This window comes from Mya arenaria, chromosome 6 (assembly GCF_026914265.1).
Source record: "Mya arenaria isolate MELC-2E11 chromosome 6, ASM2691426v1".
Lineage (NCBI taxonomy): Eukaryota > Metazoa > Mollusca > Bivalvia > Myida > Myidae > Mya > Mya arenaria.
The window spans coordinates 1,451,980-1,475,687 of record NC_069127.1 but is presented as its reverse complement, the minus strand read 5'-3'; the positions used below and the strand labels follow the sequence as shown (position 1 = coordinate 1,475,687).

The 23,708-nt window shown below is 36.3% G+C and overlaps 2 protein-coding genes across 6 annotated transcripts in view; one reads left to right on the top strand and one right to left on the bottom strand.

Moving 5' to 3' along the window:
- Window positions 1-5,272, bottom strand: part of LOC128237296 (uncharacterized) — a 45,716-nt gene extending 40,444 nt beyond the window's left edge. For 2 of the 5 annotated variants that reach the window (XM_052952679.1, XM_052952682.1), the window contains exons 1-4: window positions 5,019-5,272; window positions 3,532-3,756; window positions 1,217-1,347; window positions 215-338 (exon numbers count right to left, since the gene is read on the bottom strand). In XM_052952679.1, the coding sequence (XP_052808639.1) occupies window positions 215-338; window positions 1,217-1,347; window positions 3,532-3,657 (381 nt within the window). In that variant the 5' untranslated portion in view covers window positions 3,658-3,756; window positions 5,019-5,272. The other 3 variants (XM_052952681.1, XM_052952684.1, XM_052952683.1) reach the window with 3 other exon arrangements.
- Window positions 5,273-6,934: 1,662 nt separating this feature from the next.
- LOC128239116 (uncharacterized) lies at window positions 6,935-10,483 on the top strand. The gene is made up of 3 exons (XM_052955601.1): window positions 6,935-7,092; window positions 7,803-8,099; window positions 9,528-10,483. The coding sequence occupies exons 2-3, from the start codon at window positions 7,805-7,807 to the stop codon at window positions 10,082-10,084; spliced, it is 852 nt and encodes a 283-aa protein (XP_052811561.1). The 5' UTR covers window positions 6,935-7,092; window positions 7,803-7,804; the 3' UTR covers window positions 10,085-10,483.
- Window positions 10,484-23,708: the final 13,225 nt, after the last annotated feature.

Sequence of the window (23,708 nt, the reverse complement as noted above, 5' to 3'; positions counted from 1 at the left end):
GGTCATTACCTTAAGTTCAAACTGTGAGGCCATAAGGCACAGATTACTGTAAAACTAAACAGGCCATTAACTTAAGTTCAAACTGTGAGGCCCTCAAGTTCAAAATGTGTGGCCATACATCTCAGATTCTTGTGAAACTTAACAGGCCATTACCTCAAGTTTAAACTGTCAGGCTATAGGGCTCTGATTAAAGTAAAACTAAACGAGCCATTACCTTAAGTTCAAACTGTGTGGCCATTTTGGTGAACTCTTCCTCTATATCTTTTCTCTCATCTTTCTCGATAAACATAAGTCCTGTGGCGTAACGCCCCTCATCTGGAAGTGTAACGCCTTGGCCACTGAAACAAAATTGCCACATGGCTATCATATAGTTTGTGTTGGAAGGTTTGCATAATATGTGATGAAATGAGTTTAATTCTTTATGTTCAACCTAACATTAAGCATAAGATTATGGAGAAAAACACTTTTATGCAGTAAATCGTAATAGTTTCTGGAAAATATCTGATAAAATTGTTTGTTTTTATAGTGTACTCATTAAGGAAGTCAATAATAATAATACTGTGAGTCTGAAGTTGTTCACATTGATTTGTGCTAGTTGTATGACCATGTACACGTATACTGCAAGATGAATAATTTGTTTGTGAATGCCTACGATACTCACAAGAGGACAATGAGGAATGACTGACAGAGAGATGACAGAGGATTATATACCTGGTACACGCTGTACCACTCTCTCATCAGATTTCTCTTCGTACCTGGGTAGAAAATTGTTGTTCGGGTACCCCAAACTTACACACAAATAACACACAAACATTGACACACAAACATTGACACACAAACATTGACACACAAACACACAAAGATCTGCAAATAACTGATATAAATTTTATAAATTTAAACAACTCATTAATTGTGAAAGATGAAATCGGTTTATACAGTCATAATGGAACATCGGGAGGATCATGAAACGACAGTTGTTATTTTTAAATAAAGATGCACGATTGTTACAACACACTAACGAAGGGTCATCAAACAAGTCCAACCAAGAAAATTAGCAGGTGACAAAATTTATATGTTAGCACTTAGTCATATTACAGTAATCTTTAAAAAAAAAAAAAAGGTACTCTTTTACGATTTTCAGGTAACGAATAAGATTTTAATGCATATGACATAAGTTATGTGTTCTGTACAAATACATGGACACAGAAGGGTATACCTCATGATCTTTCGGTAGAGTTTATGTGGGATGCCAGTCATCACACCGGCACCATCACCGCTGTCGTTGTCACAGCCACATGCCCCGCGGTGCTCCATACGACGTAACATCGTCTCTGAGTCGCGCAGAATCTGCGATGTACATGCCAATTTGGGAACAATTGTTTGAATTTACATATGCAGGGGCAATTGCAAGAAAGTCCCTATCTGCTTCTATTTTTAATGTCATTTACCATGTTTTTGCTTTCAATCCCTGAATTATGCTCATTTTTATTTTCAGGGCTTTTTCTGCCCAATTTGGGAAAAAGACCCTAGACATTTTGGGAAATTTTGCGTTGTGAAAATGCCGAAATTGGGAAATTTTACAGTTAAAAGAAAAAGCTGTTTAGACAGCGAATTAGGAAATGATTTTATATTAGTTTATTTCCCTTTAAACGACCAAAAATGGGTCCGAATTCAATTATCAAAAAAACTTTACATCACATAATTGATTAGGATGTTTAAAATGAACCAGTACATGTAAAAAGACTTTCTAAAAAAAATTGGGATTTTTTTCTGAAGATTGGGAGAAATATCTTATATTTTGCTTTATGAACGGGTCCGATAGTCGGACCCGTGGGTACTATAGAAAAAGCCCTGATTTTTATGTGCTAAAAGTATTCAGAGCAGTTGCCAGGTGGCAACAATTAAGCAATTTTCACTTGCAGCCTGATATAAGTTGGATAATCTAAAACTGTCTATAACCCAGGACTTTAAGTGCAGTACAGACGTAACTTAACTTCAACTTCCTATTGAGTTACAGACATATTGGCTGAGCCCTTGTATTGCATTTGTAAGTAATTTAACCCAGAGAAGTACAAGAGCATGCTGAAGTGATTTATGCCAGGAAGGCATTATCCATAAAAATACTACAATTTCAAACCTATTCACTTATACTGCACATTAAGTTTATCTTTGATAACCAGGATGAGCTTCATGTCAGTGAAAATCACAAGCAGCCTCCAGGCATAGAGAGCATAAAACAAGCTATGTGAGATGTAGAGTTCATTATAAAGCAAACATTTCTGTTCTTTGAAATTGATCTAGGAAAGAAGATCTTTCTAGAAATTAATCTGCAAAAGGACTCATTAGAAAAAAAATGTCTTGGAGAAAAACAACATGTTTGATGTATTTATGGAACATCTCCAATACAGAGGAAGCAGTAGGCGGGTAACCTTGTTTATTCCCCTCTGCTGCTTGCGTCATTGACCATCCCAATATCCAAATAAAGTGTGAAAACAATTACTGTTGTTTTCATCAATACTACAGTACAGACAAATTGGAATCCTGTCAACAGGCTGCTGGTTAACTGTCAATTCTGTAATCCAGAAATCATTGTTACACACATTCGGCTGACAGTTCAGAACTTTGTTGGAGGTAACAAGTGGTCAACCTCATCAACTTTTATATTTTAATTACTATCGAAGATTCATCGCCACACCTAAGTGATCTGAAGAACTACTTACAAATTATGAAACAATAGATTTATCTGTGCTTAATTCAGGTTACCTTATGAGCATAGCATAACATTTTTCACCTTCAAAAGTTGACTATGACGCCATTAAGTTAATATGATCGCCAATAGCTACATAATCAAAGACAACTTTGTTCTTATACAAGAGACATTAGTCAAACGTTATGCCTCCTGAGCACCGTTTTGTCACAAACATGTGGACAATTAAATGAAGGTGTTCTAAAAAGAATGCATTCAAAGTTATGAATTGGTTGCACTTGTTTTCAGGAAAGATATACAAATGAACTTTTGAACTCAACTACTCGATCCTAAATCTATATGACTGTTGACTGTGACAAACAAGAGGGTTCATCTGCCGGTAAAGAACATTAAACTATTGACTGTCAAGGGCAACTTACCACTGACATTCCATGGCCATGGCTCTAGGTAAAAAAACACCCTGTGACCTTGACCTTTGACCTACTGACCCCAAAAACATTAGATCATGTACTGGTCAAGAGCAACATACCACTGAAGATTCATGGTCCTAGGTAAAACCATTCTCAATTATTAAGCGGACATGACAAAGTCTACCGACCAACCTACTAACAGACCACCAACTGGCCTCTACTCTGACATTTGTAAACCTATAAGCCCCTTTTCCAAAGGCGGTGTAATTAATACAAAGTAGAAATGGGACAAAGAATTTGAAAATGGTTTTAAACACTCCATGAAGAGACACTTGGAGAACACATGCTTTTTCGGTCCGGAAAAAGAGTACGGTACATTCTGATAATTACTCAGTACATAAATAGGAAGCTAACCTTATGAGACCTTTTCCCTTCGATGTTCACAACAAAGCCCACTCCACATGCATCGCTCTCATACTCTGGGCTGTACAGACCCTCGGCCTTTGGCAGGCCATAGGAGGCACCTGGTACAGTCGGCATCCTCGCAGTGCAGCGTTTCTTCCTGTTGTGTTTGACAAGAAGTGACTGTGCTATCTGTTGATGTCTGCCTTAGTGTATGTGTTCCCTCAAAGTTCTGACCTGAATAAAATTCAATAAACAATTTAGTTGTGACTTTCAGTCATTTAAACATCATCCCAATAGTTAACGGGGTAAATGTTGTATAAAACATGGGAAATTTTTTAAAAACCTTAACATTCAAGTAGAAAAACAGGAACAGTCACAGTGAATAACATGTATGAATGTACATTGCTCTGGTGTGGTGACCATCAAGGCATTGCAATCTAAAAAAAATATTTCAAGCCATGGCGCAGTTAATAGAGAAAACATAAGACTTTGTACTCATCCATCACCACATCCCAGCATTGAGAGACTGTAATTCAGCTGTTCCATGCCAAAAGAGTAAATAGACCCTAAAAGCTGTACTGTGAAAGTAAAGCTATGTTCATCATAGAAGCTGTAAAGGTAGAAGTAATATTGAGGTTCATGCAGAATTGCAAGAAATTCCTGTCCAGTGTACAAGAAAGATGAGTCTTCACTTATTTGAGCTTACATAAAATGCTGATGACAGGCCTAGCCATAAGCTGCTTCACTATAACACTATTACACTTATTGATATATAATGCAGCTATGCACCAAGGTCATATATAGATACTGTAATAAATCATGCTACAATTTACTGTAACAATATCTAAAATAATCTGTGATAAATTAATATCCAGGCCCGGATTTCTCGAAACTTCTTAAGTCCCTTATAACAGGATTAAGCTTAACTTACTAGTTTTGCTGTTCTTTAATATGCGTTATATTTACAGCTTTAAGTGGTTTTAGAAAATATATAAGAAAAATCTGTATGCTAATTAGAAGAAACCATTTTTATCTATCAAAAACCATTATAAGTATGTATTTAAGCTAATTGAAATAAGCGACTTAAGCCCTGTTAAGCTTAAGATGTTTCGAGAAATTGGGGCCTGCATGGTACATATTAATTTAGATTTAACATAATATCATGTACACCTACATAGAATTATGATAAACTTAAATTAATCTATAATGCAGATTAAAATTCACATACTAACAACTAACAAAATAAAATGTATTTGATGTATTAATTAATAACACTTATGCTGATGCTAATTGTACATACAAGTGACTAAAACTACCGGTATATACATGTACGGACATTAATTACATAAATTGTGTGCAAAGCTCAGTGCACAAACATCTACTCACTTCTAATTGTTCAATTACGTTTCCCCAACAAACAACATGTTTTCCTTCGTGTATTTTCCAATAATAAATAAGGAGTTGAAATTAATTACATAGGTTATTACACTCCTTACCTTATGCGACCTCCAATTGCTATTTGTACTTCCGTCAGTTATAGTAGCCTCCCTTCGTTTGGCTGCTATATTAAACCACACACAGCATCCCGCTGATTCTTTTCTTTTTTATAAGTTAACCGGATTCTTTATATCTATAGGTGTAATGATAGATTTTTAATGTTGAAATAGCTGCAAATAATAAATAAGAGTACTGGAAATAAATTATTTAAGAATAATGATAAACATATTATGTTGTTCAGCGTGGGAATCTTAATCTCATGCAAGTAGCGCGTGATCAACGGATGAGTCCATTTTTATGTACAGGGGTATCAGGATAGTCTGCGTTCCGTTACGAACGGAAAATTATTGTTCTAAAATGGTTTAATATAATTCTAATTGTTCCATCAAAGACTTATATAACCATACTATTATGAAGAGCTGAATGCCAACATTAATAGCTTGTCTCTTCTTACTCAAGACAACCAACACCTCAAATTAACATATTTCACCGAAATATTGTTCTTCACATTGTTAAAATAATTTCAGAAAATTACCCCTCCCCCCACCCGCCACCACTTTCAATTAAAATAAATTTCGGGTCTGATGGAGGGGTGCAAGTGAAAATATAACATCCCTAAGTTATGCCCACTCTAACTTCAAATCCTGGACTCGCCTATAGACTCGAGAAGGCGTCTGAATCTACAGATACAATCATACACATTCCAGGGTATACCTTAATGATTTACATGCTAATTTACAGAAAATGAAACTTCGGAGTTCAATGAAAAGTAGTTATTGCTCAGGTTCATCGACATAGAAATAATTTTGATCGCTATATACACGTGCGTATAACTACCGTGCATAGGTATTTCCCGCGCTATAGAGCATAATTATAAAAAATCCTCTATATAAAACATTAATTAAATCATACTACCTTCTCACTGCTTGTTTTTTGTCACTACATATATTTTTAATTTTTAATATGGCGAATAGTTTGAATTATGATATAAAAACATTGTTTCATGCATTCAACATCCTTAGTATTAATGTTGCAAACTGCATGGTAGTCCTATTTTAACGAGCAATTGAATTCTACAAGAGTAGAACATCAATATATAATCATGTATGTTGTCAACTAACATTATACATCTTGGTAACAATGTATGTATTTTTGAACATACATGCTTAACTTGAAATAATTACTAAGTAACATTGATATTTGCATAACCATTTATTTCAATAATGCGTTCAGGTACATACATACCATTATATAAACAAAAATACAAAAACAACAACAACATTTTCATCAAAGCAATAAATTAAACGTCAGTGCATGAACGTCAAGGTCATGCCGGTTACGTAATTCTTATTTAACATGTTCATGTGCATCCACATGATATACTTTTTTAATAATATTTGTATAAAACCATGCCTAGGACTCTCAATGTTTTGCACGGAACCCAGTGTTTTGAAAAGTGTGAGTTTAAAAGACACATTCAGGCAATTTCAAACTGAATATACAAGAAATACATGTAGTATGCAGATGAAGTGCATACGGGGTCATTAATGATAACAAATACGGAGCACACACTCAAACACTGCTAAATGGACCGTTCCGCACTAATTAACAATTCTTTATTGACGAAATATAAACCATTTATCTGTCAATTAAACGGTTGATTGCCAAAAAGCGTCGCGTTCATTGTCTCGATATTCAATAGTTATTATAGTAACCGGTTAGTACCAGATCCTTACTGGGGCACTGGTAGTTCTCTCGTCAAAGGCGGTTTAAACCAGTTTATTTCAAAATATCAATAGTTATGCAATGTATATGCGGTGTCGGGGCCTAGGAAAGTTCTCGACCATGTGCTGTCTGCGTGCAAGCTCCGTGATCGAATCTTCCCCAGCCAGTCAGCCAATAGGAATGCAAATACCGAACAGATCAATTAACATAATAAATACCAGACTGCTTCTCGAACAACTTCATAACACTAAACGCGCTAGAAGTGAAAGGATCTCCAAAAAGGCGAACTAAATAAACATATTATATTGCTATTCTATATTGATATTGTAAGGAATAATTCTTAATAGTGTAAGTAACTATGCACGTATTAATTCATTATAATATATTATTTTTACCATTGCCGTGTGATTGTAGATCTTTAAACATATTTGTTCGATTTTGGTAAAATTGATGGAATTGGCCATCACGTTATCTTCTTTCAGTATCTAACACAGCATAATAATAATCTAAAACAACAACACCATTGAACGGTAAATCTGTTCATATTGCATTATAAATATTATATATATGTATATAAACATCTTAATAATACCTGTATGATATATATATATCTTAATAAGGTATGCCATACACCATTATATAGGATGGAAAGATATGTGTTAGTGCATTTTAGATATGAACATGTAATGTATTTCAATGTTTAATTTATATTATTTAACCATTTTCTAAATTTTGCATGGATTGCAATTAATAACACGATATTACGACGCTTCTGTTATGATACATTTTTTTACTATTATTATTTAGCAAATTTATTAATTTGTTTCTTAAATTACAGAATGCCATTCACCAAATGCTCTCCATGAAAATGTTATTCAAATATAACATATTGTTTCTTTAAAAATGCTTTATCGGTAGCAATGTTTGTATTAATGGTGGACGGCTTACCTTAATTTGGCATTGCTGAAATATTAAACCGTCGAGCCAGCAGTCGGTTTATGCTGACATGCCACCTATCTGAACAGAACGAAGCACCATGTTATGTTTAAACCTTTCAGACATGATGCCGTCATACAAGTATACCAGTCACCAGTCCACGGACCTCGAGCTGGGGCCGCTCAGGCATGTAGATGCGGACGAACAGTTCCTCCGGAATCTCTCTGTGTACACGACCGTACGTTCAGAGGACTTCCGGCGGGATGCTAGCAAGCGACGAGCGGGTCACCAGTCCATCACTGAGCTGCTGAGTGGCTGGCCCCGGGTCAAGAGGGAACAGGAACTTCCGGAGGAGGAGGAGAAGGTGGATACTCAACCAGAACAGCTGGAACTTCGTGACTATGAGCTCGGCGTGAAAGGTAAATACCCGATCCTCTTCGTTTTGTACATCATCATACATTCTACTCATAAAACAGCGATTTCTGGCCTACAGTAATTTGTGGGTTGTTTTAGTTAGACCGAGTCACTTCCAGACAACGTCACCGACACACCACAAAGTTTTGTGTAATAATTAAATTTTGGAAAATTCGGAAACAGCCGCATTGACGAGTTGTTTCCGCAGCAAACGTACATTTCTTGGCAATATTTTACCGCCACATAAAGTCCTTATAAAGACATGTTTCCTTTTCAAAATCATTATGTACACTCAAAGACAGAGCAAAAAGGCCAGAAGTCGCTGTTCTTTCGGGCACTTGAGCGATTGTGATCATGAGCGAAAATGTGAGAAAGTTCAGTTTTGCAAATTTGCAGCCAAGTAATGTAAGTATTTGTGCTGTATTACTTGAGTGATAGACACAGTTTACATTGTGAATATATTACTGCGAGTTGTATTACATTTTTTCAAGTTTGACTTATGCTAGAGTGTTGGTCTATACAGCATTACCTATGTTTCTACGTGGAACAGTATTGTGACACAATGTGACTAGAAACACTAATTATATTCTTTATTTCCAAGAGCTAGTCTTAATTTGCAGTTACTTATAATTTGCAATAAAAGAATTGCTGTTATTTCAACAAATTGAATTACTAATATATTATAAGGTCAAGTGAGAAAGGAGCCCTCCATCCATTCATTCATGTACAATATATATATGTGCTTTAACAAATAAACCGCATTTCGATCTAAGTGAGACCTTTTACAAATATTCAAAATTTGCAGCAGGAAATGTTTGTTAATTATATCTCTGAGTAGTCTATTATTGGCGGGTAATGTGGACGTTCTTAATGAACAAAAAACAGATGCACCGGCCATCTGTGGAACCGTCCATATTACTTGCTAGCATCTCTTCAAAACTTGTCTCCTTTGGATGGCCGTCTGCCACCACGTTTTGACATTTAATGATGTAAGGGGTCTCCTATGCCTATTTAGGATTTGTTTGTTACACGATAATTGTTTCAGATTTCTGAGTCTACGGCGATGGATAAACAGTTGCTTAGCAACGGAATTAATCCAACACTGCAGCCAATGCTGTTTGAGGTTATGGATTTATCCAAAAGAGTTTGAATTACTTTTACGCATTTTTATACTATTTACTGTTTCAAAAAGTCATTTGTACTCATTTTAAGAAATTTATCCTAAATATCTTATTTTGTGTCCAGACATTACACTCTTAATTAAACGTAACAAAAGGTCTAAAAGAGCTAAAACATCAAAAGAAATAGGTGTTTACCAAATACATTTACAGTAAAAACAACAGTAAATCAGGATGTAGTTGGATGATAAATTTTCTCTTATCATTGTTTTTTCTCGAGATTTCCGGAGTTTTTGACCGTGTTCACTCTTTCAGGTCTGGAGCTGGACAGACGTATAGCACCCGGCTTCCGGTACACGGTCCGCTATATCGACACTTCCGAGTACCTGTTCGAGGGGGAAGCCAGGCGGCTGGAATCGATCGGGCTCGGCTACGCGAGACGGCTCACATTCCAAGGCGACAGACTCAACTTCAATGATTGCTTCTTCTGGACCGATAGCAACCCGAACGGATTCGCCTTCACGATCGAGGCGGTCCGGGAGGGAGACGCCTACCGCGTGGTTGACGCTGACGGACAGGAGGTTGGACACGTGGAGGTGCACAAAGTTGACTTTCCGCAAATTGAGCTTGGCACCAAAATAGAAGACAATTCAAGCGTTGTTAAGAACGTGAGAGTCAGATTTGCCTGCTCTGTCAAACACACCCACTTCAGTGACCACAGCCTCATTAACGTGAACACACAAGACTTCGAGATTGTTGAGGGTATTGCTGAGCTGGTGAAAGGTCGTGGACAGAAGGAAGCCGTGGTACGGTGTGTGCGAGACGTGCACTTCAAGTCCCTGGGTAGATGTACACTCCACAGAGACACGTGAACACGTGCTTAGAAACGTTCATGTATATATACGATGTATTGGCGGTCCCAGAATCTCAGTTCTACGGAGCTGGTGGGAAGAGAGACAGAGAGGGATGCGACGGTGACAGATGGAATGATACCACAGTAGCAGACATTTATTCGTCATTTTTCTTTTGCACAAGATATTAAATGCGTGTAAATAATGCAGATATGTATTACAATGTATTCAATGCTATCTTTTCTTGGCGTTGCATATAGGTCCACGATGAGAGTTCAAGAGACCAATGTTGTATCCATTCTTTGTCCATGAAACCTGTTACTTTCTCATTTTTGCATATTATTTTCTGTTATTGTTATATATTTTGTTTTGAAAAAAGAGAGAGAAAAAACACACGAATAAAAATCAATAAAACTATAAGGAGTTTATCATATGTTGATATACGGGTTATTACATTGAACTTATCGCAATGCTTCATCAAGTGAAATTTAATCATTAAGAAGTTAAGGGATTAAAAGCAATAGGTTAAGCACACGCTGTCCAGTACGTTACTTTTACGGTCTTAGACTCGCCGTCACTAGCTTTTCACATTATGTCAAATAGCCATTTTGTAATGTTAGTCTAGTATTATAGCCATTGTCATAAAATGAATATGTTACCGCATAAGTAAATATACTTTGTATTTGTCACCACTGTGAGCCAAAGAGCCTCCCCCTCTACACGAACTCTGTCTGCACATTATTTTCGGACATACTACGCAGACGACAAAAGACAAAGCAGAAACTTGATAGTATAGCTTGATTTAATCGAACTAACATGTCTGTTTTACAAAAAAGCGATTCAAGAATTGTTCTTCGCTCGCCAGCCTGAAAAGACTGTATTCCGTATTCGTCTTTAATCTAAACAACATCTTTTTAAAATCATCGGATATGTTAAAGAAACAACACCACACACGTGCACACTAGTCGTAAGACCTTTTATGGGTTTGTTAATAAGACGACCACTGCCTATGCCAGTGTCAAGTGACTACGCAGATACAAAACAAATGCGTTCAAATTCATAGTTTACTGTTCGTCAGAGTCCCAAACTAACCAACAGCATTGAATGTCCTTTTCTGAACGACATGACTGTCCGTATACATGAAGATCAAATTCAAATGAAAGACGCACGGCAAACAAGACAGCTAGGCTTTTTTTCTTCTTATCCCACGTGTCGAGATATTCTGAAGCATTGCCAAGCTACTCATAATATTGCAATCTTCCTCATTTCCAAAAGGGCCAGAAAGAATTATGAAATCAACACACATGCATTTAATTTCTTTCAATATCCATGAATTAGTTGTCAATGACCAATCAAAATGGCCAGCTTGGATACTAGCGGAAAGAGAGGCGAAATAAAATACTAACAGTTTATCAAACGAATAAATAAATTTGATCACAAACTCATCCGAAATACTGAGCGGAGAAAAGGTGGAAGCTTTGATCAAAATAAATGTCTAGCGCTTCACAGCCCCGTGGTGCTGCTGGCTAGGTATAGTAGGGGTAAACAACCAAAAGAGCTCTTATTCCGAGGATCATGTAAATTGATAGTTGCGTTGCAATATGGAGCTGAACCAAGGTGACGCCGGTGTACCCATTCGGAACTCCTCGGCCATGTTTTTCAAAAACAACCTCGGATGTATTTGGACGGTTTACATACTCAAAAAGTGGTACGTTTAAGTCCGCTGCAAGTATATCGCGTAGTAATCTTATTTAGCAGTTAAACCTTGTGCCATTACTCTTGGGATTCTTAATATTATGTTTGATATAATACAATTCAATGGCAATCAATTTAAACTTATATCAATAAATACAACTCTTAAACACTACATTTAATTAATGATATTATTCAAAATTTTACGAACTACTTCAACTGATGTACCTGCATACATCCGAGGTTGTTTTCGATAAAATGGCCGAGGAGCTCCGAATGCGGTGTACCATCATTGTCGGATACCTCCGATGCACCACTGCGCTATGCTTCATTGTGCACCATGTACGATTTGGCTAAGAAAATCCCGTGGTCATGAATAATTAACGAGACAGACAGACAGACAGACAGACAGACAGACAGACAGACAGACAGACAGACAGACAGACAGACAGACAGACAGACAGACAGACAGACAGACAGACAGACAGACAGACAGACAGACAGACAGACAGACAGACAGTTTGTTTCGACTTGTACAATGTACATCGTCCACAACCTACCATAAATTGCCATACCAATCTTGTTTAAACGCATCGTGTATTTTACATCTGGAGACTGTCATGAATTAATAAACATTAACATGGTGAATTTCGTCATAAACATAACTAAACCCCGAATCAATTCATATCATTTCTAATGCTGTTCACCAAATTACGATAATATTTATCACAATCCTTCTTAGCTTGCAAACATCAAACTTGGTAAGTCCTATGGTCTTTCTTTACTGACTTTACTTATTGTACATATCGGTCATCCGATTAGCTATATCAATGTTAGATCCAATTAGGTCTTATATTGAAAACCGTCCCATCTACGGTAGTCGGGTCATTTTAAACACTGAAAACAGAACCTAACGGTCGCATGCAAGTAACTTATCACCGTAAAATGTAGTTCTCTGTTATTTAAAAAAAAATCTGCAACTAATAATAAACACTGAGTGTTACGTATGTTATGAGTTGAAAATACAAGTCAATGGCAACAACAAAGTGATACTAGTCAGATACTAAATATTAAACCGTCGGTGCTGATTAGCTTTGATAACATGCTGATTACCTTTTTTGTAAAGTTTGGTGACTGTATGTACCTTTTTCGAATATACTTTTATTGATGTTGCCAAAAATACATCTTTCAAGTTAGGAATATTCCTACATTTGGGCAACCATATCACCGTATCATATACTTGTTAATTTAAAGTTCTCAGCTGTTTTAATATGTTTTGTAACGTTAATGCTCTTGTATGTAATAATTTGGGTAAAGATGATTGTATTAACAATCTATTAACTTTTTTCTGAATTCAACATTACTTCCTGTGGAATACACAGAAATTAACTGAATTAAATTTCCATTGGTCATTATGTATAAACTTTAACTAGAAATCCTATTGTTCATTGTAAAATTAGTCAACTAAGATAAAGGAGTATCGGAAACGAGCTCTTTAGATCTCTTGATTGTTTAAAGATGCACTCTTACTCCAATTAAGTACCACAATTAATTCAATTGTTTAAATATACCAAAAAGGATGAATAAATGTCAAAAACAATGGGGGATACCGAGTTTAATTTGAAAGGAAGGTGCAGAAAACACGATATCTCTACGTTGTGAAATGATAGTAGAACAGAGTAAACCTTTTAGCAGACAGACAGACAGACAGACATTTTTATTTAGACTTGTACAATGTACATCATCTACATAAACATCTATATTTTCATAAAACCAAGCATTCACCAATCATTCAATATTTTTTTTGCGTTTTCAGCTAGTAAATAAACGATCACACTCTTGTTATAAGTAATTAATATTTTCCAAAAATGCATTGGTTAGTAAGTAGTTTAAGGGTTATCACTCCAAATTAATGTTTGTTATATATGTGTATGTATTGATTTTGAATAAGAGTGTATGTCACTTTAAAGTTTAAGAATTTTATTTCCCCTTGAATGACTTTTCCAGAAAAGTAAGACATGTTTAGGGTAAACACAAAGAGTAAAACGTTAACAATTGTATATTCATTACTTCGGACTTGATTGTTTTGGTGTTATATGGTCCTGCTTTGTTTTCCTTCCTTCAATGCGTTGAGACCTACTTAACAAAAAAAAACGTCATTTCGGGTCGCGCTTAAGGTGAAACGCGACTATGAATTTTTTTCGAGTTACTGTCTGAAAATTAATATAAGAATAGAAGAGCATATATGCCCAATTAGGGACTGTTTTTACTTTTTCAATATTCGGAACAGTTTTGGATCTACAAGTCTTCAAAATATGCCACTGACGCCAATTTTAAGACGTCTGTCATATTTTTGCGTTCCAGCTACAATAACCGATATTTTCATCAATTCTTCGTTTACAGCTATGAAATTTCAACATCAAGTGCGTCTTGTAAAAACGATCACGCTCATATATTTTTCTGTCTTTTGTTGAACGTTATTGATTCTAAATTCGTCTATAACGTCATTTTTCGCGGGAAAAACGGCGTCGTGTTTCGCTGGAAAAAAGTGTGCCTTTCTTTAATTCTTGAAAAAAACTGCTCGTTTATTTTTTTTAAATACATGTATTCAATGTTTTATTACAAATCGCCTGATATCAAGAAAAGGGTACCTTGATTTTTAAATAAATAACGTAAAACAAGAGAACGAAAAATATATGTGCGTGAACGTTTTCACAAAACGCACTTGAGGTTTAAATTTCAACGAAGTGTAATAATCCTTTAATTAACCAGCGATTATACAAATTTATATTTTCTGTAATAAATCAAACCTTTGTTCGACCCATAAAGAGATATTACTGGTACACAGATGAAATAGTGTCTTACATAAATAAATAATTATTAAAATTAACATTAATAATGCATTTTTTTCTGAGCGCATTTACGGGCACATAGCATGCTCTCATGTAATCAAAGTTATAACTAAACATAGGGCAAAGCAAAAAGAGAGGATCTACAATCAGAGACAGCCTTCTTGCACGCTGCACCCAACATTGATTGTCCGCATGTTTTATTAGTGAGAGATTCTACTGTATGCCATCCCGCATACTACTTTCTTTAATAATTCCCATTTAAGCGAATTAGCTCCCAAAATACCGCCAATGTACATGCAGAAGAAATGTTTTACCTTTTGGTGTATCGGTATTCAGTGAAGCCTGGGACCAATGTGAAGCACCCTGTATTTGTTTAGAAGGCATAGGCCGTGAATAGCTTTTTAATATAACCATTTACAAATTATACATGGTAGCGAATCATTCGTATTTGGGGCGAATTCGTGGACTTGTAGTAACGCGCTAGAGTTGTACTCTATGCATCGAGGGTTTGATTTCCCGCTCCACAACTAGCATAATTTTTATTATTAATATTTTCAAACCGAGGTTTGTGTTTATTCATTTCACACACACACACACACACTCGCGCACGAACACATGTAAGCACGCACACTCACCCACGCACGCACACAAATGCACACATTTTTGCAAATATATAATTTATAATACATTGAACAGTCTTCATCAGAGTATTCATACTTATCGACAAACGAAAATCCTTTGACCGTTTACTTATTACATATAAATGGTTTTACCGCTCGCTTGGAAGTTAACTTGCGCCCGTCCCTCGGAACCGAACCTTATTTGGTCTAAATTGTTGGCAGGAGGGTTTCGGGGTACTCCCCCTTGAAAAGTTTAATAATTGCTTGTCCAAAATGGTGCAGTTTGGGCTTAAATTATCACTTTTTACTTCAGTATGACAAGCAAAAGTAAACTGGACGATTTTAAAATTTGTGATTTTAAAGTGGGGGTGGGGCCCACCGGGTGCAAAATTTATTGTTTCAACCTCCTCCGTTCGATCGAGGCTTAAAAGCTGGCCCGTCTTCTTGTCACGCCCGCCTCGGTGGTCTAGTGTTCAGTATAGCTAGCATTCATCGTTGTTACACACATGTATGCTATTTGGGTTTTAGATTCTTCTACTCGGCTTCATACCTCCCCTGCCCCCATTTAAATAGGCTTCCAATTCCGGTCGCTTTAATATCGTTCTGGTTACACAGAGTGCAATTCGTTGATATATGTAATGTGTTTCGTCGTACATAGTGCAGGGATGCTGATACGAATGGCGGGAACCCTAAAACTTTGCCGGACTATTAATTGCAGGTACACTGTATTTCCTTGAACACATGCACATTTAACACGTTAACTCGTTCGTAGGTTATTGTACAACGCCGTATAAAACAACTGTTTCATACTTAACATGGTCAGATACTATTAGTCCATATAAATAGACTTGAACGAATTTCGGTATTGCCAGACTCGTGCGTCGATACCAGTTAATACAGGGAAACAAGAAAATGTCCAAATCATAAAAGCTGCCCCGAACGCCTACTATTGTGTTTAATTTTGTATTTTGTTTCTTAATTTGACACTCACTTGTGTTTATAGTCCCAATGATGTGACGAAGTCACACACATGTCACTGCATTGATGATACTGAGGAAGAACACACTTTATTCGCCAAAAAAGTGAAGGTGATTCAGTGCCAGGGTCGGGTCAAGGATTTGGCATTCGCAGGTGTGTCTACCACTCCCTCGAACCCCAAAATAAAGTCATTAAGGGTGTTTGGGTCCCCTGTCTAAAATTGTGGTTTTTGTTGTAGATTCTAGACATAAAATTTTACCCTATCATCTGAAAAAACTAACTTGGGCAACTTAAGTGGGTGTGTGCCATGTTATGCTTTGTGTAGAATGATCATGTCCAACTTTTGTTCCAGTAGCAAAGGGAATAAATTTGTACAGAAATTGAAAACCAAGATGGACTGTCAAGAGTTTTATTCCTTATACAGTATCATAAGATTATGATAGTCTTTATTTCCATTAGAATTAAAATTTTCTCTAAGTCCGGGTGAGGGATGAATGAAAAAAAAGAAGAAAAAAGATGGAACACTTTTTCAAAAAATTCTGACAGCATATATAAAAAACAACGATTTTTAGTTAAAAAGAAATGCTGCTGTAAATAAAATGCATTTAGAAGCCATAACAAGCACAAAATGCTTATAAATGCCAGAGCAATAATGGATACAAATTCTCTAGGTAGCCTTTAGGAAATACGGTATGCATGAGACATTGATGCATTTTTCAGACGCTTTTAACTTCCCTGAGCCTGATTGACAAAATCCCCCAGTTTTCTGAACAAAAGAATATGCATTTAATACAAACATATTGCAAAGTCAACTGACAAACCCTCAATAGCTATTGTTTTCACCTATTTGCAGAAAATACAGTAAGGGCCCAAGCATTCTATGGATTAATTCTATGGATTATAAATAGGTGAAAACTTAAAAATAATGCTAATCCCATTTGTCCACAAATTTGCATAGTGACAATAAAGAAACAGGACATGGCACTCACAGATTTTATATAATTTACATTTTTTGAAAAATTTGTTGTTAACAAACATCAAATAGCCATTAAAAGACACTCTTTTGAACGGAGGTTTTTAAATGGTAGCCTTAAACATTAAATAATTCAATTTTTAAAATTGCTTCTTGCGCTTTCAGCAAAATTGAGCAGTTTACGTCACATTTATAATGTCAGAGGCAGAGATGGCACAACCTCTTCCATACGAGGCTGCATGAAAAAGAACTCTTTGAAAGCCTATTGATTTTCCAATTTCTGTAGGAGTAAATTCCCTTTGCTCACAACTAGTGAAATGGTGAACATGAAATACATTGCTGTGTGTGAACCTGGCGTTTTGTTTCATACATGTACTTTTGGGTATCACAGTTAGATGAAGTTACGGTCCTTGTCATAGTCAAATGCACCAAATATTTTGCCTGATATTTATTGCAGTTAAACAAAGGTTAATGCTCTTGACGTAATGAAGAATAGACTACAATTACTTCAAGTGTTTCCCACAATCTTTAGAATTCAAGCAATTATTAGGCATGATTTTTGATGATAGTTCTGTAATATTTTATCAATTACTAGTAACTAAACGCAACACTTATGAACTTTGGTTTTCATTCAGATGTACAGGGAGGAGTGTAAGGCGACGTTGCGGAGTGAGTGGAGCGAGTACTCGCTGCGGGTGAGGCCACGGGGAGTGGAAAAGTTCCAGGCTGGGCAGGATGACAGGGGCAGGGTCACCAGAGGGAAAATCCAGGAAGAACGGGTCCGGTCAAAATACTTTCTCAGATATGGGAACTACAGCGAGGACTCCATTGAACATGATGTCTGTTAGTTTCAACATTTATTGCCATGTATTGATTGTTTGGAAAGTTTTCATTGTTTGACACATTGGAATGCTGTAATGCAAGAAATATCGTTATATGTAGTTGTTTAAATAACGATTATTGCACATCCCGAGTTATTGAAATTCTACAGAGTGCTTCACACATGTGTTTTAAGTTCAATCACAAGAGTAGTGGGTTATTAAACTGTTTAATATCAGGTTGTCAAGGGTAACAGTCAATAACATGAGTGCGCTACAAGTGAATAGCATTGTTATTTATCCAAGCGCATGCTAGTTATTGAAAGGTTGATCTTCGACTTCTTGTTAATGTTTCTATATGAGGATTAATGGACAGTGAATACAATGGGGTTATTAGTACTGCATTTTGATCCGGGAGATTGTATTCGACTCGGGTGGATTTTTGCAGATTTGTAAAAATCAAAGAGAGTCGAATACGACATTCTGGATCAAAACGCAGTACTAATAACCCTTTTATTTTATACATATATTTAAGATCACTTAAAAAAGCCACATGATTGTGTTCAAAATAAATGTCATTTTAATGACACACTATTTTATTTTATGACGTCATTTTAACATCGCGCAATGATACTTGTTATGATGTGATGTCACAAGAGTGGAATACGTATTGCACTGGAGTGGAATACGGACTACCATATTTTGCGATATGTATTGCGTGTGGATTTATGATGGGTATGTAATAAAAAGAAAAATTCTCTCCAACATGATACAAGTAAGAATTGGTTTGTATTTGATATAAGCTGTAAATGACATTAACCCTTCTTCCCTAACATTCTATCATTACAGACCTTATCCTCATGTCATACCCAGAAGGTCAACAGCGACTGCTTGAGAGGTTGGAAATGGCAGACAGGAAGAAATTGCTGGATCCACCAAAACCCCGATTAATGCGCAGGATACAGAAGCAAGTTGGTGGTGGGAGAATCAGTCGACAGAGGTTGAAGATCAGAACAATGGCAGATGGAAAGTTAAGGGAGAAGAGAAGGAAGATGGAACATTTGTCTGGGCTGCTGGCAAAATACAATCACTCCGACAACCAACATAGTTTGTACAATTTTTTTATTGAGTTATGAGTGCAGTTTCAATAACATATGTATCAATTTTTAAAAGGCAACTTTTTAACTTGATTATTCGATACATAATGAGAGCTATTCTACTCACCCTAGTGTGGTTAAGGTTTTGCATGTAAGCACCTTCAAGTCATTATCTTAGCAAGTACATCATGTATTGCATTGAAACTTTAGATATGTGTTCCCAAGTATCCAACATACTTGATTCATGATGTTAGATAACACTTATTTGAAAATGATGCAAATTATGGGCCTTTATTATTCTGATCGGGGTTTTGTATGTAAGCACACATAGGTTAATACCACAGAAACTACTTGATGCATAACATTGAGACGTTATACAATGAAACTAAACCATCCAACCTACTTTAATAACCAAGCATGATAACTCCCATGGGCAAAGATAAAAGAAGTACCCGAATGGAACTCCTTTTTAATGGTCATTACATTGAAATTACCTCCCTTGTTGAAGACTTTCGTCTGTAGCATCATAGAAACCTTGTCTTGTGGCAATATTTGGAATGCTAATTAATTATTTCTCACTCTCCTCAGAACTATTTAAAGACTGATTTGACTATTAGCATAATCTGAATCACTGTACGCATATCCATGACGACAAATTATCACTTATCCATACACATTTATTTTCACTACGCACAAAAGAGTTTCAGCGAAAAAATACATTTTTTAGTTGATTTTGTTTAACTGACTCGAAAGTTCTAATAAAGGGCTCAACATGTCGCCATTTGGTGCCTGGTTCTGTCTAATTTTAATCAAAGGGACTTAAGTAAATATGGGGTGAGAGTGGTTTAGTGGTATAGGTATCCGCCTCTCACCCAAGAGGTTGTGGGTTCGATCCCACTAGGGGTACTTTCTCATGGCCTCTCAAAAAGGACACAGTACTGGTTTCTGCCCAGGAAACGGACTCGAGAGTGATCTTATAAGCTATCAGCTTTCGTCTCAATCGAGCTAAAATAAATTAGTATAAACCAAGTAAATATCTGTATAACCCATAAGTCATTTTGAATTCTTAGTGTTTACTAACTGAATCTGCATTACATAGGGAAGCAATACATGAAGGAGATTACAAACAGCAAATATCTTTTTAACAATTGATTCAAGAGTAAAGTTGTATCGGTACATAAAATAAACAATTTTGATATAATATATGGGGCCATTTTCAGGCAAACAAACACCATCAATTAAGGTTGATGGCATGTTAGGAGAAGTTGAACAAACAGAAGAAGCTGTATTTGAGTCTGAAGATATGTCTGACATTTTGGATACCTTTCCTAACATGGAATATGAAGATGAAGTGGAAGACAATGACCATCATGAGGACATAGATGAAGCATTTGACCACAATGTTAATGAAGAATCAGCTGATGATGTATCTGGTGATAGTAATGGTGATGAGATGGATGATGAAGATTTTACTAGTGTTGGTGATTGTGATGAGCTTGACAATGGTGATGATGAAAATTCTGATGAACAGATGGATGATTCTGAAGGTGAAATAGATGTTGTAGGATTTGAAACATTTGATGAACAGCAAAGCTGCAGTGTGCAAGAAAAACAAAGTGATGAGATCGACAAACCAAAAAATAAAGTTGGTAAAAGTAAAGTTAAGCTACTATTTGATGTTGATAAGGACTTGCATGACTTAAACCTGTTCAATGACAGGAATGACTTGGATGAAGAGAAATATCTGGAAGAAAATGATGCAACCCATATTGCAGATCATACAGTTGTATTTGGTTCTGAAAACAGAGATGAATCGCCTGATTATGGGATAAATAAACTTCCTGGAACACCTGAGAGAGTGACAGAAGATGTTGGCTTTAAATGTCAGTTATCATTGAAAGAAAATGACGAACAGCTGAAGACACTGGAAGGTAACCAGCTGTCTATGTTGTTTATAATTATTGTTTTTAGGAGAACATACATTGTAGGTATTTTTGCAGTTTTATGGCATAACTTATTTATAAATAAATAATAACATTGCGGTGTTCAAGATTTGTTCTTGTAGTCATTTATTTGTAATAATTGCTACTTAAGATATATGCCCTCCAAGGTTAGGCCTCTTCATGATTTGATGAAAATGTTTAGTACAAAGCTATTATTTCAGAGTTAGAGGAGGCTTTATTTGGAAGATCAGAGAAGTCCTTTCTGGATCTTCTCAACACAGAGGATGAGGGCATGGCTGTTGAAGGGGCCTTACCTCAAGACAACAGCTACACTCCGACAAGTCGTGGGGTAATTTGGTTTCTTTGCCTTAGGAACCTTTTTGTTTGTTTTTGTTTTAAGTATTTAGCTTAACTATTCTAAGAATTAGGAGAACTATACTGCTTATAATCCTGATGATAGCCTTGGTGTCACCCTTTGGTTAAAGATTTGCTTGTCAGCACCTTTAAGTCATAATCTCAGCAAATATATATTAATATATTGAACTTTAGATATGTGTTCCCAACCATTAAAACTATTTAAGTAATGAAATTTGATAACACTGTTTTGAATATAATGCAAATTATGGGCCTTTTTTAACTCAGAAAATGTTGATTAAGATTTTGCATGTAAGTACACATACGAGGGATGATCAATAATTACGTAGACTTGTCCCATAAACGGCTGTAAACGCATTGATACACCAGTACCCGGCAGAGTACTATCGGGATATCATCCTCAACAAATGGCCAGAGAGACACGAATGCTGTTTACAATGGTCCGGTGCCTACTTTAAGAAGTGAGATCACACCAGACGTATCTTAAGCACCTACAGGATATGCGATGCCGTGGAACAGATCACAACGCGGGCCGACAGCGCGATAGTGTACGTCTTCAAGTCGCCATGATTTGATGTAGGAGAGATAGGCATTTCTGATATTTAGATCCGCAGTTGAGGATAGTACGATGTTTTAGTTGATATATTTTTTTATTAAATGCATGTGTTAAACTATTAATGATATAGAGGCAGTCTATGTAATTATTGATCATCCCTCGTAGATTAATATTTCAGCAATAACTTGATATATTTCATTGAGACTTTTTACAATGGTACTCAACCATCCATTTTAGCAACTCGAATCACCAAGTTAAGATAACTCTTTTTTGCACGTCATGCAAATTATGGCCTTTTATCATTTAACTTAGAAATTGCTTTAAGGTTTGGCATTTAACCACATTTAAGTTGGGTTTCCAACACAACACTCACTGAGATCGGTTATAATATTATTTGTCACATTTCCAGGAGTTTCCACTGGGCACGCTAGTATGGGGCAGATACAGTCGGCAGGTCTGGTGGCCGGCAGTGGTCATTGAGGGGCCTATGGCAGGCCAGCCACTGGCCAGGCAGGGATGGACATGGCTTATGTGGTTTGGAGACTACAAGATCTCAGAGGTATACAAATTCAGAAAACAAGGAATACTCTTTTTATAAAGATGTTTGATTATACCACTGCTGAACAAAGTGAACTACAGGCTATATAGGAATCAAACATGTTGTCAATCTGTCCATCCTGTTTTGTCCAGTCCATATCTTTCTCATTCATGGATTGATTTTTAAACTTTGGCAGAAGTTACCATCTTAGCATGAAGGTTTGTTGTAGACAAGATCCATGTCCCTTCCTTCAATGTCACAGTCACAGCATCCTTCTGAACTTAGTATGTTTTGCTGTGTAAGCCTAACTGATAATAGTTCTTCAATTTCTATCTTTCTTATTCAAGTTGAATTTTTAAAATTATTTGGCAGAAGTTTATCGACATCTTAGCATGAAGGTTTGTTGTGCGCAATACCCATTTTCCTACCTTCAAGGTCAAGGTCACAGCAAACTTCTGCACTTAGTATGTTTTGCTATATAAGCCTTAAACTGATAATAGTTTTTGTCCGCTCCATATCCTTGTCATATAATGTTGGATGTTAAGAACATTTGGCAGGAGTGACTACCATAACAAGAGGATGTGTCAATTTGTTTGGTCTCTGGTTTTATCCATAGTCTGGCCGCAATATCTTATTAGCCTGTCACATTTTCATACAGGTGGTAAATTATAAATAATTCATCATCAAAGTTTTCTAGTAGTTGTAATAGCAACAACGTGTTTGTTTTCAGATGAGAATGACCCACATTGAGAAGTTTACCAGTGGATTTAAAGAGAAAAGTCAAGGAAAGCTGTCAAACATTCTGGAAAGAGCTATTGTGGAAGCATTGCAAGTAAGTTAAATGCCTTTAATCTAATTCCAGTAAAATGTTTATGCCCTCTTTTAAGAATTTACATAGGTTTGAAAATGTTGGTAGATCGGTCGGTTTATATCCCAATCTTTGTCAGACTGTAATAGTAAATATTATTAGCTAAGAGGTAAATTGGCTATCAATCCGACAAAGTCAAATAAGGGGCATTTGTTACTTACCTCTGATAGATCTTGTGTTTAAGTTAAATTCTGCCACTTGTATGAATGGATGAATCTTGTGTGGTTTTCAGCAGTGTTGTGTGCGGGCAGGGATAGATGTGGGTGGGTACGGGAGCGTGCGGAGATGGGGGCTCCTGGAGGGACGCTTTCAAGACCTTGTGAGTGCGGCTGAGG